Source organism: Salmo salar, chromosome 22 (genome assembly GCF_965601325.2).
Source record: "Salmo salar chromosome 22, fSalSal1, whole genome shotgun sequence".
Classification (NCBI taxonomy): Eukaryota; Metazoa; Chordata; class Actinopteri; order Salmoniformes; family Salmonidae; genus Salmo; species Salmo salar.
Genome location: NC_138312.1, coordinates 7,489,058 through 7,510,506, shown reverse-complemented (window position 1 = coordinate 7,510,506; position 21,449 = coordinate 7,489,058). Strand labels below are relative to the sequence as shown.

Genomic DNA, 21,449 nt, shown 5'->3' with positions numbered 1-21,449 from the left:
AGGTCCGCAGGGAGGCGAGTTTTCCTCCATTTCCGCTCGGCTGCCCGGAGCCCTGTTCTGTGAGCTCACAATGAGTCGTCGAGCCACAGAGCAGGAGGGGAGGACCGAGCCGGCCTGGAGGATAGGGGACATAGAGAGTCAAAGGATGCAGAAAGGGAGGAGAGGAGGGTTGAGGAGGCAGAATCAGGAGATAGGTTGGAGAAGGTTTGAGCAGAGGGAAGAGATGATAGGATGGAAGAGGAGAGAGTAGCGGGAGAGAGAGAGCAAAGGTTGCGACGGCGCAATACCATCCGAGTAGGGGCAGAGTGAGAAGTGTTGGATGAGAGCGAGAGGGAAAAGGATACAAGGTAGTGGTCGGAGACTTGAAGGGGAGTTGCAATGAGATTAGTGGAAGAACAGCATCTAGTAAAGATGAGGTCAAGCGTATTGCCTGCCTTGTGAGTAGGGGGGGAAGGTGAGAGGGTGAGGTCAAAAGAGGAGAGGAGTGGAAAGAAGGAGGCAGAGAGGAATGAGTCAAAGGTAGACGTGGGGAGGTTAAAATCACCCAGAACTGTGAGAGGTGAGCCATCCTCAGGAAAGGAACTTATCAAGCTCATTGATGAACTCTCCAAGGGAACCTGGAGGGCGATAAATGATAAGGATGTTAAGCTTGAAAGGGCTGGTAACTGTGACAGCATGGAATTCAAAGGAGGCGATAGACAGATGGGTCAGGGGAGAAAGAGAGAATGTCCACTTGGGAGAGATGAGGATTCCAGTGCCATCACCCCGCTGGCCAGATGCTCTCGGGGTATGCAAGAACACGTGGGCAGACGAGGAGAGAGCAGTAGGAGAGGCAGTGATATCTGTGGTAATCCTTGTTTCCGTCAGCGCCAAGAAGTTGAGGGACTGGAGGGTAGCATAGGCTGAGATGAACTCTGCCTTGTTGGCCGCAGACCGGCAGTTCCAGAGGCTGCCGGAGACCTGGAACTCCATGTGGGTCGTGCGCGCTGCGACCACCAGGTTAGAGTGGCAGCGGCCACGCGGTGTGAAGCGTTTGTATGGCCTGTGCAGAGGGGAGAGAACAGGGATAGACAGACACATAGTTGACAGGCTACAGAAGAGGCTACGCTAATGCAAAGGAGATTGGAATGACAAGTGGACTACACGTCTCGAATGTTCAGAAAGTTAAGCTTACGTTGCAAAAATCTTATTGACTAAAATGACTAAAATGATACAGTACTGCTGGCTGGTAAAGTAGGCTAGCTAGCAGTGGCTGCGTTGTTGACTTAGTTTGAAAGTGTAGCTGGCTAGGTAACCTCGATAGTTTCAGTACTACACCTTATCATGATACAAAGGCAACTATGTAGCTAGCTAACATAGCCCTAATCAAGACGTTCCTTTGTAATGTATTTAGTTTCTACAATGCTGCTCGTCGGTAATAGTTGGCTAGGTTTGGAAAAATGGCGTCGCGGGGGACGAAAATAGCTGGCTAGCTAACCTCGATAATTACTCTAAACTACACAATTATCAAACTATGACAAAGACAACTATGTAGCTAGCTAACACTACCCTACTCAAATCGTTCCGTTGTAATGTATTAGTTTCTACAGTGCTGCTAGTCGGTAAAGGTTGGCTAGCTAGCAGTGTTGACTAAGTTAGGTGAACGGCGTCAGCGCGGCGGACGAAAATAGCTGGCTAGCTAACCTCGATAATTACTCTAAACTACACAATTATCTTTGATACAAAGACAGCAAAGACAACTAGGTAGCTAGCTAACACTACACTAATCAAATCGTTCCGTTGTAATGTATTAGTTTCTACAGTGCTGCTAGTCGGTAGAAGTTGGCTAGCTAGCAGTGTTGACTAAGTTAGGTGAATGGCGTCAGTGCAGCGGACGAAAATAGCTGGCTAGCTAACCTCGATAATTACTCTAAACTACACAATTATCTTTGATACAAAGACAGCTATGTAGCTAGCTAAGAAATTGCTCAGATCAAACAAATCAAACCTTTGTAATGTAATGAAATGTAATATTACCTGCGGAGCGAAGTGCAGCACGACTACTCGCTCCAAACCCGTGGTTTCTCATAGTACTGTAGCCTACTCCCGACCGTCACATTGTACAGCACCATATTTTCCGTTCCATCCTAATGGAAACCCTGAAGGTTTCGTTTTTCATTTTCCTTGGAATAGAAACACCATAATATTAATCAAATGAATTAAGCTACATTTCTTGAAATCAATTCCATATATTCTATGTTCTTACCAAAAAGGTTTTAAATTCTCTAGTACAGCCAATATTGAAGTCTATCAAATGCTTCTCAAAGATGCCCTCAGATAGTCAAACTAGCATTAATTAGCATTAATGGTAACAATGGCTGACAATTAAATAACGTGCCATAGAATTCCGCGGCAGCCCGCAAGGTGTGCTGCAGTATGATGCAACTTTTAAAGGAAGAACCACTTTTTTGGTTACTACATGATTTCATATGTGTTATTTCATAGTTTTGATGTCTTCACTATTATTCTACAATTAGAAAATAGTAAAAATAAAGAGTAGTAGTGTCCAAACTTTTCACTGGTACTGTATATACCTGGAATGCATTTCATTTAACAGGTGTGCGTTGTTAAATGTTAATTTGTTAAAAGTATTTCCTTCTTATTGCGTTTGAGCCAATCAGTTGTGTTGTGACAAGGTAGGGGTGGTGTACAGAAGATAGCCCTATTTGGTAAAAGACCAAGTCCATATTATGGCAAGAACAGCTCAAATAAGCAAAGAGAAACAACAGTCCATCATTACTTTAAGACACAGGAATGGAAGACCCAGCATTACCTCTGCTGCAGAGGATAAGTTCATTAGAGTTACCAGCCTCAGAAATTTCAGCCCAAATAAATGCTTCACAGAGTTCAAGTAAAAGACACATCTCACCATCAACTGTTCGGAGATGACTGCGTGAATCAGGCCTTCATGGTCAAATTGCTGCAAAAGGACACCACTACTAAAGGACACCAATAAGAAGAAGAGACTTGCTTGGGCCAAGAAACACGAGCAATGGACATTAGACCGGTAGAAATGTGTCCTTTGGTCTGATTTGAGATTTTCGATTCCAACCGCCGTGTCTTTGTGAGACACAGAGTAGGAGAACGGATGATCTCCTCGTGTGGTTCCCACCGTGAAGTATGGAGGAGGTGGTGTGGGGGTGCTTTGCTAGTTATGCTGTTGGTGATTTATTTAGGATTCGAGGCAAACTTAACCAGCAGGGCTACCACAGCATTCTGCAGCAATATGCCATCCCATCTGGTTTGCGCTTAGTGGGACTATAATTTGTTTTTCAACAGGACAATAACCCAACACACCTCAAGGCTGTGTAAGGGCTTTGGACCAAGAAGGAAAGTGATGGAGTGCTGCATCAGATGACCTGGTCTCCACAATCCCCCAACCTCAACCCAGTTGAGATGGTTTGGGATGAGTTGGACCGCAGAGCGACGTAAAAGCAGCCAACAAGTGCTCAGCTTATGTCTGAACTCCTTCAAGACTGTTGGAAAAGCATTCCTCATGAAGCTGGTTGAGAGAATGCCAAGAATGTGCAAAGCTATCATCAAGGCAAAGGGTGGCTACTTTGAAGAATCTCAAATATAGAATATATTTAGATTTGTTTAACACTTTTTTGGTTACTACATGATGCCATGTGTGTTATTTCACATTTTTGATGTCTCCACTATTATTCTACAATATAGAAAATAGTAAAAATAAAGAAAAACCCTTGATGCCCAAACTTTTGACTGGTAATGTAGAGATATTGTGGTGAAAAAAATACCAAATTGACATACTTGAGTAAAAGTAAAGATACCTTAATAGGAAATGACTCAAGTAAAAGTTACATAGTAAAATACTACTTGAGTAAAAGTCTAAAAGTATTTGGTTTTAAATATACTTAAGTATCAAAAGTAAATGTAATTGCAAAACGGTACTTTATGTATCAAAAGTAAAAGTATAAATCATTTCAAATTCAAATATTAAGCAAACCAGATGGCACAATTGTTTATTTTTTTTTTACATTTGCAGATAGCCAGGGTCACACTCAAACCCTCAGACATTCAGAAACGAAGCATTTGTGTTTATTGAGTCCGCCAGACCAGAGGTAGTTGAGATGACCATGTTCTCTTGATAAGTGTGTAAATTGGACCATTTCTGTTCGGCTAAGCATTCAAAATGTAACGTTTTACTTTGGGTGTCAGGGAAAATGTATGGGGTAAAAAGTACATAATTTCCTTTGGAATGTAGTAAAGTTAAAGTTGTCAAAAATATAAATAGTTGAGTACAGATACCCAAAAAATATCTTAAAATATCTTAAAGTATTTTTACACCACTGCATAAAAAACACAACTATCTTTGTAGTTATAGGTAACCAGATTGTGAATACAGCTAAGTTACTAAGTCTTTGACCACACTGCTTCCTTTAAGACTCCATCTTGGGCTAGCCTGCTAGCTTGCTCGCTATCGTGTCTGACGAGCTAACTTAGCTTGGCTAGCGGGCTTATAAACAGCAGTGACTCAACATTTGTATGAAAAATTAATGTGGAAGTAATTTGTTGAGCATTTTAACATAATTTGGTTAATAAATAAACGTAATACTTACATTTTAGAAAGGTATTCCTTATTCCTCTAGAACATTTTCTCCCAAGCGGGGACTTCAGTCCTCCATTAATTCAGAAGTTTTGGGAATTTTCACAGCGACCCAAAGTGTTATGGGATAGCCTCCCCGGCGAAGGGAATGAAAAAGCAAAGACAGTATAAGTATGCACCCCTGCGTGCTGTTTTCCAGACCTCCCAAGTAAGGGTATAAAACTTCTAGTAAGCTTAGTACATACTTGCCTTTTCACGTTCATATGTTTGGAATCCATAGTGATAAATAGAGGACTCATCATGGACGGTATAATGGCACAGATACAAAGATGAGTCCTCTATCTCTATGTTGGAATTGAATTTGAAAAATGACAGTTGTCTTCTGTACTTGCTACACACCCTAGATAGAACACAAGTACACATTTTTAAACACAGCCAGTGTCCTGTCTTTCAGGTTGTTTTCAAACCAAATGCAGGCCAATTGCAAACAGTCTACGAATTAATAATGAATGGTCAATAGAGTTGAAAGCTTTGACAGGTCTATAAAAACGGGCAGAACAATGCTGCCTTTTGTCCATGCAATTTACAGTGTAATTTAGAACCAAAGAAGCAGCAGAAATAGTGCTATGACTTGGTCTGAAACCAGACTGATGGACACTTACTTTACATTTTGAAGCTGTAAAATATTTAAAGTATACTTACTTTCTATATATCATAATCATTCAACATGCAGGGCTCCTTCATTCATCGTAGACTATATGTTTACTTATCTTGCATCTCTAAAGATTCTTCAAAATAAATGTGCTCTGTAAATACAACAATTGGCAATATAGACTACAGGGCTGGCTATGCAGTCTGTCTGGTCGGGTTCACCCCCAGTCCTCAGGGCCTTGACACAGGCTGCTCACTGTCAAAGTGGACAAGTAGGCTTAAGAGAATGCAATATCAAAGCAATGTCCTCGCTGCAGAACATATTGTTGCATGACCTGTGTAGTTACTTTTTACATGGCCGATTTATTATTGATTAAACACACACACACACACAGATGCACATACACGTGCATGCACACGCACACAGAGAGAGAGAGAGCGAGAGATCGAGACACAAAAAGCTAGAGACATTCACACATCCTCATATTACTCTTCTGGGAGAGTGTCACAGTCAGTGTCAAGGAGATGGAACATAACACGGAGACCCTTCCCAACCACAACAGTGAGACGTGATAAAGAGGTGCTCTCCTGGGACGAAGAACTACATAAATCTCTGTGTCCTGTGTGTCCTAAACAGCTCCAGAAGAAACAGTCCATTTTGTGTGTGTGCGTGTGCGTGTGTGTGTGTGTCCTGAGCAGATCCAGAAGATACATGGGTAGTAGAGCTCCGGGGTCTTCCATTCCATCTGAACGTCATTGATCTTGATGATGAGTTGGTTATTTGAATCAGCTGTGTAGTGCTAGGGCAAAAAAACAAAAAGTGCACCCAGGGGGGGCCCCAGGACCGAGTTTGGGAAACCCTGGTCTATCCCTGAAAGTGTAGCAAGACAGAGAGAGAGCTGACAGTGATGCATAGTATAAGAAGACCGGTATAGGGAAGGTGATTAAGAAAGACACAAACATCTGAATGAAGATTATTTTGCACGGTTATTTTTTTCAAGCAAATAAATACAAATCATGATGTCAAACTGAAGATTAATTTAAGATTCCTTTATTTTTTATATAATGCCTCATACAATGCTCTTGACTCATACAATGCCTAATAAATTTGTTCAGTGAACGTAAAATATAATATGATGTGAAAATAAATCCCAGTACGTTTACCATTATTCAATGACCTGAAACAGATCATTTTAATGTGCTTTGCTCATATATTGTATGCATATCCAGCGTATCATTTCTCATACATATAACTCCAGGACTATATATTCTCTTGAATCCAGGATTTAAAAATGTTGAATGAAAACATAACAGTCTTCTAGAACCTATAATGTCATACAAGGTCTAGTCTCTTGTGGCAGACTGTTGCGCGCACGCAAGATTTGGTTCCGGGTTCCAAGACTCTGGGTTCCGAGATTATACTGCATGATAGTATAATAGGGACAGCATGACACATTCAGATCATCAGATAGAATATGACATCATCAAAATCAAACGTCCATACTTCCCAGCTTGTTTTGAAAGTTTAAATCGAACAGACAGAAATTATTTAAAATTGATAACCAATGTCTAAAGAGCAGAGCTGTATAGATTTTTTTAAACATTATTTACATAGAAATTAAAGTAAACTAATACAAGGGTTTTTAGGTCATTTTGAAAAATCTGCCATATAATGTATTTCATCCATGATGCCAACTAGCCGTACTTCTCATTTATAATATCCACAATCCAACAGGAGGTTGAGAGCAGAAAAATACTATCCCTGTGGTCATCAGTCCTGTCATTGTGAGTGTTTGAGATCGACTACAATACATTGGAGTCGGACTTCATGGGATCACTGATCTACAAATCACCTTGCATCCCAAATAACTACACATTCTCTGATCAATATTAGCGATTCTGCATCTGGACCCTTTCCCAAACGGATCCCCTCAAACGTGCTTAAGATTCTCTCCCCTCCCCTCTCCTCTCCTCATTCCTCCTCTCTTATCCAAGGTAAGGATGATCACTCTGGAAGTTGTAGTCTGGACACACTTTCTGCACGAGCTTATAATCGATACTGAAGAAGGAGATGAAGATGCAGATGACTTTAAATGGTTTGGCGCAGAGCCAGGCGGCATGGGACTGAGTGTGCTCTGAGAAGCAGGTCTGGGAGGGGTCGTAGAGGCAGGGCTTGGGCTTCTTGGAGCGGTTGGTCTTCTCGTACTCCACCCGGCAGTTGAAGGTCTTTATCTCTTTGGGGTCGATGGTGGACTGGTGCGGGGTCTGTTGTTGGGTGATCTGGGTGAGCTCTGGGTGGAGCTGAGCGTGTAGGCTTGGTTGGTGGTGCTGCAACACCTCGAACTCCACCACCTTGGTGGGAGGGACAATACTGACGGAGACGTTACCGAGACTGGACGAGTTGTGGCGGAAGTAGACGGTGAACGTGCCGTTGATGTGGTCCACGATCTTCCCCGTGACCAAGAGGCTGAACTTCATGGTCTTCACGTTGAAGTAGAAATCCCCCCAGCCGAAGATCTTCTTGGTCTTCTGGGCCGTCTTAAGTGAGGGTTTGCGTTTGTTGCGGTAGCCTGTCTGGTCGAGTAGGAGCGACTGATTACGAGCCCAGTCGTAGGGGTTAAAGAAGCTGTAGGTGGGGGTTTTCAGAGGAGGCTTTATGGGCGGGTTGCCGACCCCGTCCATGCCGGTGGAGAAGATGCGGGAGGTGGTTTGGTAGGGGGGTTTGACTCCCCCTGTGGCCCCTCCGCCGGTGCCGACGGCTCCCTCTCCCATGCCATACGGTAGGGTCTTCATCACTGAGCCTGCTGGACCCAGGTCTAGTCCAGGGTAGCCCTTGGCCACCTGCTTCTCCAGTCCCTGCACCTGAGGAGAGAGAGAGGGAGAGAGTGAGAGAGAAAGAGAGAGGGGGGGAGAGAGTTAGTGTCAAGGAATATTGATTATCATTCATCTCATACACTATGCAGGTTGTTAGATGACTTGGATGGGTTTTCTTCATCCCCCGATTCCAACCACACACAAAGAGTCTATTTTTATAACGACAGAATTTGTTGTGGATGCTGTTTTACACAGTGAAGCAGATTTTACATGTGAAGATAATGGACATGTTTGTTCAGACAGGCGACACAGCTTTAATCCACAGTCTAGTAAGTGGTTATTCACAGAGGTGATTGACTAGACATCTTCCCTTGTTCTCCCTTCATGTCTCATCAATCATGTCACTGCCAAACACATAGACTGTGAAGCACTGTCACATACACACACTCTGCCACACACCCCAGAAGATGACGGTTTGATGTTTAAAACTCCAGCTTTTCTTAAAGGGTTATAACACCAACACAAGCTCCCCACAACAGAGACACATCGCAATCCAGCTACAGTAGAAACAATTCTCCTAATAGATAAGCAAACCAGCAAACAAGCAAAACCAAAACTCAAAAATGAGAGCAACACCCCCCACAGTCAGACGTCGGCGTAAATAGTCATGCAAGAATGATTTTTGTCTCTAATTCTGTCTGAACAAACCAGCGACGTAGAACAGACAGGTTTGTGCCAAAACTCTGCTCATTTGCTATCAATCATTAATCCCAATAATAACCTCATGTTGCCATTTGTCTCAGACTCCTAATACAGTACTCAATACACACATTAATGGATCTATGTCTGCATTCCAAATGGCACTATATGGTGCATTACTTTTGACCAGGGCCCATAGGGTTTGGCCATAGGGCTCTGGTCAAAAGTACTGCACTATATAGGGGATATCGGGTACCATGTGGGACGCAGCTACTCATTCAATGAATGTATGCATTTCTCCTGCTCATTCATTAACATGGGGCCAAGCGGGCCTCAGCAGTCTGGTTTTAAGGTGAATTGATCGGGGTGAAATGACTGGAAGTATATTGAGCGCTGGCTGAATTAATTAAAAGACAGATGTTGATGAATGGCTATTGATCTGATAACGAGTTGCTGGTGGATTTTTAACAGTCGCTGGAGTCCCCTGGGTGGGTTGCTATGTGTGTGTGTCTGAGGAAGAGGGCAGTGAACTCACAGAATCTAAATCAAAGATAGGTAACATGGACTTGACTGCGAGATGACCGAGAAAGTCAGTAAGTGTCTAAAAACCTATTTAAACATAATTTACATAGAAAGGACAGTAAAAGTTGAAGTCTGAACTTTGCGCATGACACAATTAATTTTCCAACAATTGTTTACAGACAGATTATTTCACTTAATTCACTGTGTCACAATTCCAGTGGGTCAGAAGTTTACGTACGCTAAGTTGACTGTGCCTTTAAACAGCTTGGAAAATTCCAGAAAATTATGTCATGGCTTTAGAAGCTTCTGATAGGCTAATTGACATAATTTGAGTCAATTGGAGGTGTATCTGTGGATGTATCTCAAACTCAATGCCTCTTTGCTTGACATCATAGGAGAATCAAAAGAAATCAGTCAAGACCGCAGAAAATAAATGTGTAGACCTCCACAACTCTGGTTCATCCTTGGGAGCAATTTCCAAACGCCTGAAGGTACCACGTTCATCTGTACAAACAATAGTACGCAAGTATCAGCACCATGGGACTAGGCAGCCGTCATACAGCTCAGGAAGGAGACGCGTTCTGTCTCCTAGAGATGAACATACTTTGGTGCGAAAAGTGCAAATCAATCCCAGAACAACAGCAAAGGACCTTGTGAAGATGCTGGAGGAAACAGGTACAAATGTATCTATATCCACAGTAAAACAAGTCCTATATCAACATAACCTGAAAGGCCGCTCATCAAGGAAGAAGTCACTGCTTCAAAACCGCCATAACAAAGATCGTACTTTTTGGAGAAATGTCCTCATGTCTGATGAAACAAAAATAGTACTGTTTGGCCATAATGACCATTGTTATGTTTGGAGGAAAAAGGGGGAGACTTGCAAGCCGAAGAACACCATCCCAACCGTGAAGCACGGGGGTGGCAGTATCATGTTGTGGGGGTGCTTTGCTGCAGGAGAGACTGGTGCACTTCACAAAATAGATGGCATCATGAGGTAGGAAAATGATGTGGATATATTGAAGCAACATCTCAAGACATCAGTCAGGAAGTTAAAGCTTGGTCGCAAATGGTCTTCCAAATGGACAATGACCCCAAACATACTTCAATGACCCCAAGTTGTGGCAAAATGGCTTAAGGACAACAAAGTCAATGTATTGGAGTGGCCATCACAAAGCCCTGACCTCATTCCTATTGAAAATTTGTGGGCAGAACTGAAAAAGTGTGTGCGAGCAAGGAGGCCTACAAACCTGACTCAGTTACATCAGCTCTGTCAGGAGGAATGGGCCAAGATTCACCCAACTTATTGTGGGAAGTTTGTGGAAGGTTTCCTGAAATGTTTGACCCAAGTTAAACGATCTACCAAATAATAATTGAGTGTATGTAAACTTCTGACGCACTGGGAATGTGATGAAATAAATAAAAGCTGAAATAAATAGTTCTCTCTACTCTTATTCTGACATTTCACATTCTTAAAATAAAGTGGTGATCCTAACTGACCTAAAACAGGACATTTTTATTTGGATTAAATGTCAGGAATTGAGAAAAACTGACTTTAAATGTATTTGGCTAAGGTGTATGTAAACTTCCGACTTCAACTGTACGTAGGTGTAGTGTAATTCCAGTGTATTTTGTTACATGTCATGTAGGTTTTAGCATAATTACAATAATACATTATACATGTATGAATGTACATGTAACACATGCATGCAGTGGTTAACCTTCTCTGACAGCCATGTCAGCAGTGCTGTCAGGTAGCGCCATGTGTGGCAATCTCTCAAACTAACACTGAATTACACAGCATTATTAGACCTAATCATCACAGCTCTGTCAGCATGGTGTTATGCAGAGGCTCCATGGTCTTGGTGTGTGTGTGTGTGTGTGTGTGTGTGTGTGTGTGTGTGTGTGTGTGTGTGTGTGTGTGTGTGTGTGTGTGTGTGTGTGTGTGTGTGTGTGTGTGTGTGTGTGTGTGTGTGTGTGTGTGTGTGTGTGTGTGTGTGTGTGTGTGTGTGTGTGTGTGTGTGTGTGTGTGGTGGGAGCTTTAGAGGTCAACTAACTGATACTCCTCACTACAATATCCAGGCTACATATGATGTGCGGTGCCTTCAGAAAGTATTCAGACCCCTGGACTTTTTCCAAATGTTGTTGTGTTACAGCCTGAATTTAAAATGTATTACATTTAAATGTTGTGTCACTGATCTACACACAATACCCCATAATGTCAAAGTGGAATTATGTTTTTAGAAATGTTTACAAATTAATAAAACATGTCAACCTGAAAAAAGCTGAAGAATTTGCTTAACAAGTCAGATATTAAATTGCATGGATTAACTCTTTCTGCAATAATGGTGTTTAACATGATTTCTGAATGACTACCCCATCTTTTTTCCCCAAACATACAACTATCTGTGATAGGACAGAAAACTGAGGATGGATCAACAACATTGTAGCTACTCCACAATACTGACCTAAATGATGGAGTGAAAAGAAGGAAGCCTGTATAGAATAAAAATGTTTCAAAACATGCATCCTGTTTGCAATAAGGCACTAAAATAATACTGCAAAAAATATATCAAAGAAACTTTTTGTCCTAAATACAAAGCATTGTGTTTGGGGCATATCCAACACATCACTCAGTACCACTCTTCATATTTTCAAGCATGGTGGTGGCTGCATCATGTTATGGGTATGCTTGTCATCGGCAAGGACTGGGGAGTTTTTTAGGATAAAAAGAAAAGGAGGAGCTAAGCACAGGCTTTCCAACAGACACGGGGAGACAAATCTACCTTTCAGTAGGACAATAACGTTACTTACCAAGACAATATTGAATGTTCCTGAGTGGCGTAGTTACAGTTTTGACTAAAATTGCTTTGTAAATCTATTGCAACACTTGAAACATTTTAAAAAGAATAATGGGCAAATATTGTGCAATCCAGGTTTGCAGCATTCTTAAAGACTTACCCAAAAAGACTCACAGCTTTAATTGCTGCAAAGGTGATTCTAACATGAATTGACTCAGGGGGTTGAGTACTTATCCAATCAAAATATATTTGTGTTTTATTTTCAATCAATACTTTTGTGTTGATACATTTTTCTTCCACTTTGACATTACACGGTATGCTGTGTAGATCACTGACAAAAAATACAATTAAGTCAGTTAAGAACAAATTCTTATTTTACAATGACGGCCTACCCCGGCCAAACCCTCCCTTAACCCGGACAACGCTGGGCCAATTGTGCGCCGCCCTATGGGACTCCCGATCACGGCCAGTTGTGATACAGCCCGGGATCAAACCAGGGTCTGTAGTGATGCCTCTAGCACTGAGATGCAGTGCCTTAAACCGCTGCGCCGCTCGGAAGCAAAATCCCACTTTGTAACACAACAACATGTGGTCGGGTATGAATAGTTTTTGATTCACTGCATTTCAATCAAAATATCCAATTACTTCAATGATGTATGCTCACTGTATTTATGTTTATAGCACAATATTTCTGAATTATTTCATGAATAAAACAATACGATTAAAAACAATCCACAGTTATTAAAAAAATAAAAATAAGCTAATGATCCTCTGTGGCCGAATCATGCTTTTTGGTGTAGTTGCCTATTTTGAATGATTTATATTAATGTATGTATAGACAGGTGTAGGCTAATTAGGTTACATCATTTTGGCAATTTAATTCAATTTACTTTACTTTAGGGTAAGCTTAGTGATCTCATCAAACCACATTTTGGAGTCCATTCACTCATTTTTTATGCTTCTGACATGCGGTTACAGGGTTGGGTAGGTTAATTTCTAAATGTAATCCGTTACAGTTACTAGTTACCTGCCCAAAAATGTCATCAGTAACGTAATTTTTGGATTACCCAAACTTAATCTGAGTACATTCAGTTACTTTTAGATTACTTTCCCCTTAAGAGGAATTTGAAGAAGACAAAAATGTATGTTACCAATTGAACGACATCCATTCCAGGATAAATCAATGTTAAAGTTTACATAGCTGGCCATATCGATGTAAAATTTTACTTCATGGGTTGGTTATGCAGACTTATTCTAACCCATCGCTTTCTACTACATATAATAATACGATTAAATGATATCTTTACATTAATATAGATAATTTATACGTCCAAAAATGGATGTAGCAACTACAGATTGCCCCTTTAAGTCTATTAAAAGTGTGCGATTTTGAGCATGTGTCCATTAGGTCTATGGATTTGTTTTGTTTTCGTCAGAATGAATTAGATTGAGTAATAAAAGCCCTACTTTTATTCCATAGGCTGGGATCCGCACTATGCAGCTGTTACATGAGCACATTTTCACTGGCTGTCCATTGGTTTCAAAAACAATGATTGATAGGCAGCCAAACTTCTTGAATTCAACTATTATTGGGTTCAAATACACATTTAGATTTGTGAATAGCCATCCACAACAACCACAATAGTAAGGCGCAAATAGCTAAATGAGACTCAAGCAGTGTGAATCACATCATTGCGCTATGTAGATATCAATAAGTGATATCCATATCGCCGTAGACTACACCACTGCTGTCATCCTTACCTCCAAGAGTTTATTTAAGTTGGATAATCTTTGGATGCCGACAGCAGTCGCACCATTGGAAGACATAGCTTCGACTGTAGCCTACAAAAACCTATTCCTGCTCTTTTCCCGCGATCCATCAAACACATTTGGTGTGTCATCATAGTGGTCTCTGACTTGTGGTCAGACTCGCTCAGGTGGAACGAACTTAAACTTGCGCCTTTTTCAATTACGATTTGAATGTCATTGAGAAAACAGAGAAGTGTCAAAGATTTTTTTTCACAAACATCCTTTCTGAATTTAAAAGTAATCCATGAAGTAATCATCTAGTTTTTCAAAAGTATCTGTAATCTGATTACAATATTTTAGCTGGTAACGTAACGGATTACAGTTACAGTTTTATTTGTAATCCCTTACATGTAACGGATTACATGTAATCCGTTACTCCCCAACCCTTTGCGGTAATGATAAATAGTGATGAAATAGCCTGAAGCTTTCTTGACATTTTGTTTCAATTATTGCTATAGGCTCATATTTTACCGGTATGGTAAATATTTATTTTGCTGGGATGTCGTACCGGACCGTATCGCCTTACTTTCACCCCTGCATACACCTCACAGCAGATACAATATCCATGTGATAACCTGGACTTGTCATTCTCATTTCAGCAGCCGAAGCTGGATCCCCAAACAGAAAAAGGTTGACGTATAAAACAGACAGAGTACCCCCTTTGAATGCATCAGTGAGGAGGAGTCCTAAATACTCCTATTTTATATGTGGAGTCAGTCCAGGATATTCATCCTTACAGAGAGATTTAAGCTACATCTGTCCATCAAAAGTGACTATCTTGAATCAAAGACACACACTAGATAGAGGTTGGTAAGGACTAGGGCTGTTACGGTGACCATATTACAACTACACCGGCGGTCACGAGTCATGAAGAAAGTCAAATTCCATATAACCGTTTAATCACAGTAATTAGGCTTCTCCAAGCTCTGATGCTGCTGATGGTCATTAGTAGTCTACCAAACTTGCTAACTGCCTGGTACTCAGCACGCTATTGTCCCTCTAATCACTCTGACATCAATGCAAATGTGATTGAAAATCTAATCAAACACTTAATGAGAGCCCATGAGCTCATGTTGCGCAACATTTCTATAGTCTATGCAATTGCGTGAGAAAACAGAGTGATGACCTTTATTAAAAAGAGGGGGATCCCATCAGCTTTCTATAGGCTAGGCCTACTATATTTGTACCTCAACTTTCCTAGTATTAAGCACATTGCATGTCTTTACAACAGGAGTATAGCCTACCTGGCTGGCATGAAAATGAACCACGGGAAAAGCGTTCTCCATTTGCTATTTAAGTGCATAAATGGCATGTATTCTTTTCCCCCTGCCCCTGTGAGACAGATGCATGATAATGGCCCATTCTTAATTAAAACACATTTCACACATGATTTAGTATATGTAAAGACAAGATTGAATCAAGAATAGTCTGATAGGTGACATTATTAGCCTTGCACTTAGCCTTATCACTTGCGAATGATGCCCAGCATAAGGCAAGAAACAATGCATACCTTTCTTTTGCGACTTTTTCAAATCATAGTCTCACACCTCATGTAGCCTAGCCCATAGGCCTATATGTTTTGATAAGGTTTGTATTACAACTAAAGTGACCAAATAACTTCTTAAAATTAAGCACATTAATCCGCTTTATAATGGGTGTAGAGCCTAACTGGCATACATAAGCAGCGCATGAGTTTCAAGTTTGGGGAAGATCATTTTCACCATAAAAACGCACCTTTATAATAAAAGCATTACATACATAATCACATTTGCGGTCCCTTTTGATAATGGTGTTTTCCCGCTAATGGAACATTTGCGCTTATAGCCTACTGCCGTGTGCGCACTGCTGCGCTTATAATGTGAAGAAATAGCCTAATAGTTTATCAACATTTTAAGCTAAATGTTCTGATCTGTTGTGTCAGCCTCATTGAGTAATAAAAAGTGTCTTTGATGCTAGTGGTTGTATTATTTTGGGATCTATCGCATCCCACAACTGTCCCAGACTATGTTTGTTGGAATATTTATTTCTCGCACAGAATACGTCAACTTTTGTACTACGGGGGATAGTAGATTGACATAGGCTAGTGCTTTTGGTGTTCGTTAGGCCTACTCATCTTGTTGGCTGACGAAAAGTAAATGTGGACAGTTCTTCCAATATCTTCAATATGCGCCTCGGAATTGGATAAGGATGTGTGCAGTTGCGTCCCCGATGTGTCTGTCTTCACTTGTAGCCTGTGAGAAAGACTCAATCAGAGAGCCATGTGAGTGAGAGGTGCTTCAGAGCATGCAGCACACAGGGAGGAGGGAATACAAATTATTATATTCAGCCCAATAGCAAAATGGCATGGATTTTTTTAGGGGGCATCACGGCCACACAAAGGCGATGTAGCCGGGAAATGATCAAGTGCTTGTCAAATTGTGAATAAGAGACTGATGAAGTGTGTACAGCCTGCACAAAAAAACAAAGCAGAGCTCATGCCTTTCATGCAACTTTTTTTCAAATCATCATTAAAGTCGCATCATGCAGCCTTAGAATGTATAAAACATCTAAACATATAGCCCAACGTTTGTATCACAACTAAAGTTACATTAGTAACTCTAAATGAAGCATAGAAGTGCCTGTTTCTTTGTTAACCGCTCGACACAGAATAGCCGCATGTGCGCACTCTCTCAAATTGTTTGGAGAAAATATCCTTTCTATTTTATTCAGCTTTGTTAAATTGTATTCTTGATACTATAAAATAATCTAAAATAATGCCACCGAATTCTAAGCAAATCCTGTCTGCTAAATGAGTGTAGCCCACAGCCATATCACATAGCCAGATCAGGACCTAACATAAGGACAACACTATTCTGTTCTTCTGAAATAGACTACATTTTCTTCATATCATGTTTCTTTAGACCTGTCTAAAATAAATAATGGATTTATTGTGAAGGTGTAGGATATATTACATGGATTTATTAGACATTTTAAAATGTAGGTGCTCCAAAGGTCTGCATCAGTTGATTGTAGGCTATGTGTAGAAGTCAGGAGATGCTAAATGTGTTTATGTTAATTAACGATCAATTACCGTGAGACGGGCAGTTATTTGCTTGACAATCACCGGCTGATGAAATTTCATGACCGCCACAGCCCTAGTAAGGACACGGCCCCGAGGTTGGTAAGCTAAAGATATGGTTCATATTTTAAATCAGACACACTGGGTAGAGGTTGGTAAAGGGTGAAATGGCTCCTCTCACATGGGGAGCAGATAATGTTTTAGCAAATTAGCCACACGCCAGGAGATCACACAGTGAGGTCAAAGATTAGGGTTGAAAGTATGGAGTCAGTAATGTTGCTTCAAACACGGCAGGAAAGGGAGGGTATAGCTATAGGATTCCTTTAAAATCAATGCTGGTTGTTGCGGAATAAATACAATAAATAAATAATTCATATGTCCAGAAATGTATATACTGTAGGCCTACAGCTATTTGTAGAAATCTAAATTAAAACACATACACAGTATATTTCACTTATCACAGACTGGAAAATCCAGACCAGTGGAGGTACATAAAGCTGCATTAGCTACATGCAGAGCCTTCGGAAAGTATTCAAACCTCTTGACCTTTTCCAAATGTTGTTGAGTTACAGCATGAATTTAAAAATGTATTAAATTGATACAATACAGGAGTATTTCTCCTGTCTTATCCGGTGTCCTGTGTGAATTTAAGTATGCTCTCTCTAATTCTCTCTTTCTCTCTTTCTTTCTTTCTTTCTTTCTTTCTTTCTTTCTTTCTTTCTTTCTTTCTTTCTTTCTTTCTTTCTTTCTTTCTTTCTTTCTTTCTCTCTCTCGGAGGACCTGAGCCCTAGGACCATGCCTCAGGACTACCTGACATGATGACTCCTTGCTGTCCCCAGTCCACCTGGCCGTGCTGCTGCTCCAGTTTCAACTGTTCTGCCTGCGGCTATGGAACCCTGACCTATTCACCGGACGTGCTACCTGTCCCAGACCTGCTGTTTTCAACTCACTAGAGACAGCAGGAGCGGTAGAGATACTCTCAATGATCGGCTATGAAAAGCCAACTGACATTTACTTTTGAGGTGCTGACTTGTTGCACCCTCGACAACTGTGATTATTATTATTTGACCATGCTGGTCATTTATGAACATTTGAACATCTTGGCCATGTTCTGTTATAATCTCCACCCGGCACAGCCAGAAGAGGACTGGCCACCCCTCATAGCCTGGTTCCTCTCTAGGTTTCTTCCTAGGTTTTGGCCTTTCTAGGGAGTTTTTCCTAGCCACCATGCTTCTACACCTGCATTGCTTGCTGTTTGGGGTTTTAGGCTGGGTTTCTGTACAGCACTTTGAGATATCTGCTAATGTAAGAAGGGCTATATAAATACATTTGATTTGATTTGAATGGAGCTAAGCACAGTCAAAAGCCTAGAGGAACACAAGGCCAGATCTACACTGGAGTTGCTTACCAAGTAGACAGTGAATGTTCCGGAGTGGCCGAGTTACAGTTTTGTCTTAAATCTAGTTGAAAATCTATGGCAAGACTTGAAAATGGTTGTCTCGCAATGATCAACAACCAATTCGAATTTTGAAAAGAATAATGCGCAAATGTTGCACAGTCCAGGTTTGGAAAGATCTTAGATACTTAACCAGAAAGACTCACAGCTGTAATTGCTGCCAATGGTGCTTCTACAAAGTATTGACTCAGGGGTGTGAATACTTATGTCATTATGGGGTATTGTGTGTAGATAGGTGAGAAACAATATTTAATCACTTTTGAATTCAGGCTGTAACACAACAAAATATGGAATACATCAAGGGGTATGAATACTTAAATACACAAAGTAATTCCGCACTACCATTAAAAAAGACTTAAGTACTGTAGGTCTACACCTGAAAAGCTGACAAATATAGCCGTCCCTCTGACCCCCTCAGATAATAATCATAAAACGGAGTGAAGCAATCTTTCCCTCTTCTCTGACAGAAATAGATTTCTTCACACCGTACAAGAACTTCAAATCAACCCAATAATCTCATTCACCAAACTCAGTTCACCTCTAAGGGACAGGTGGTCAATTGAAGTAATGCATCTGTGTTATTTGGCATGCCAGCATGATATATGTCAGCAACGTTCCACAGCTAAGATGATTTTACACAAGATTCTCTCTCAGTCCCCCCCCCCATTTATTTGTCAAGCTTATGGTTTGGGAGGGGAACGGATAAAGATGGAGTGTTTTTTTTTCTGGTAAAATACATATGTATGATACAGGCAAGCAATTTACCAGGAAGAGAATTGGATTACGAGACATTACAGGAGAGAGAATAAGCTAAGGAAAATGTTATTACTGAAGAGGTGAGATGAGAGAGAAGAGCAAGAACATGCACTTTCTCTAGGGGATGTTGAAACATTAATAACACTTTAACTTCATTTGGTGGGTCTACGAGCAAAAAGCATCTTAATACACTGTTAAGGAAAGAGGAGCGAAGAGCTAGCCGATCAACTGTAAGTGCATACAGAGAGAAGCAGGCTCTGTCCCAAATGGTACCCTACTCCCTGTGAATTGCACTACTATTCCAGGGTCTTTTGACCAGGGCCTATCGAGCTCTGGTCATGAGCAATGCACTATATGTGGAAGAGGGTGCCATTTGGGATGCACTTGCAGTGATTGGAAAGCCAGAGCATGTTCGATGCAGCAGGACGAGAGTAGGTTCATACTCACTTATCAAATGCTAGAGGGTTAGGGTGTCAGGTGAAATTGACTTCTGATCTGTCAATGACTGTTACAATTAAGATCTATTTTCATCATTAGGAAGCTTTGGATCAATGAGCTGGCAGCTGCAATGGTCTGATCCTTGATCTACAGTTCACTCATACTCACATTTATCCTTTAAAACCTGTCCTCCCCCTAGAGAGAGAAAGATTGATTGAGTGAGTGAGTGAGTAAGTGAGTGAGTGAGTGAGTGGCCAGAGGATGTGGCCTGCCCTGCTTGCCCACCATCCCATGGCTGACATTGCTCTCTCTCCCAGAAGAGTAATATGAGGATACATGACTCTCTCTCTGTCCCGTCCCCCGTCCCCCAAAGGAGTGATAGTAGGAGGATGAGTGCAGCCCATCTTGGAGCATTTGACCCTCCAGGCTGTTCGTTTGCTTAATTGGAGTTTTATTTGTGACGATCAATTCATTTCTATCTCTCCCTCTGCCCTCTCATCTTCCATTGATCTGCTGTCACTGAGAAGAGTCAAATTGACCCCCCATCCTCTCTCTCTCTCTCTCACACACACACACACACACACACACACACACACACACACACACACACACACACACACACACACTGCCTCCCGAGTGGCACAGTGGTCCAAGGCACTAGTTGTGCCACTAGAGATCCTGTTTCGAGTCCAGGCTCTGTCGCGACCGGCCGCGACCGGGAGACTCATTGTGCGGTGCACAATTGGCCCAGCGTCATCCGGTTTAGGGGAGGGTTTAGCCGGCAGGGATGTCATTGTCCCATCGCGCTCTAGCGACTCCTGTGGCGGGCCGGGCGCATGCACGCTGACACGGTCGCCAGGTGTACTGCGTTTCCTCTGACACATTAGTGTGGCTGGCTTCCGGGATAAGTGGGCATTGTGTCAAGAAGCACAAGTCCGACTTTCTCCCGAGTCCGTATGAGAGTTGCAGCGATGAGACAAGACTGTAACTACCAATTGGATACCACAAATTTAAGGAGAATAAGGGGTAAAAATAATTAAAAAAATAAAGTAAACACACACACATTGTGTACCAAATATAAATTATCTAAAATATTTAATTATAACATGGCCGGCGGCCCATGGGCCTGTTTTTATTTATATATAAAAAATATATTTATTATTATTTTATTTTTTTCCCCAATTTTGTGATTACGATCTTGTCTCAGCGCTGCAACTCCCCAACAGGAGAGGTGAAGGTCGAGTCATGTGTCCTCCGAAACATCTACCGCCAAGCCGTACTTCTTAACCTGTTTTGGGGACTGGTTTTTGTTCGGAATTTTGGATGACTGACGTGCACAAAGTAAACTGCCTGTTACTCAGGCCCAGAAGCTAGGATATGCATATAATTGGTAGACTTGGATAGAAAACACTCTGAAGTTTCTAAAACGGTTAAAAATAAAGTCTGTGAGTATAACAGAACTCATATGGCAGGCGAAAACCCGAGGAAAATCCATCCAGAATTTTTTTGTTGTTGAGCTCCCATCCACTTCAAATGTGAAGCTATTGAAACTATGACTTCCGCCTCCCAGATTGCAGTTCCTATGGCTTCCACTAGATGTCAACAGTCTTTATACATGGTTTCAGGCTTGTTTTTTGAAAAACCAACGAGGAATAGTAGTTTATCCATATGGAGCACTAAGGCAAAAGTTGTCTCTTTGCACGCGTGAACGAGGGCGTGCTCTTCGTTATTTTCCTTCCCTATTGAACATTCTTTGTATGAAATATTATCGTTTATTTAGATATTAAACTACCTGAAGATTAATTAGAAACGTCGTTTGACTTGTTTGGACGAACTTTA

General features: G+C 41.3%; 1 protein-coding gene across 1 annotated transcript in view; it reads right to left on the bottom strand.

Annotated features, from left to right (window-relative positions):
- Positions 1-6,855: 6,855 nt before the first annotated feature.
- The window catches only part of LOC106582673 (neurexophilin-2), a 104,105-nt gene continuing 89,511 nt past the window's right edge, over positions 6,856-21,449 (bottom strand). Inside the window, exon 2 of the mRNA XM_014165967.3 lies at positions 6,856-8,119. Within this exon, the coding sequence (XP_014021442.1) occupies positions 7,244-8,119 (876 nt within the window). The 3' untranslated portion in view covers positions 6,856-7,243. The remainder of the gene's footprint in view (positions 8,120-21,449) is intronic.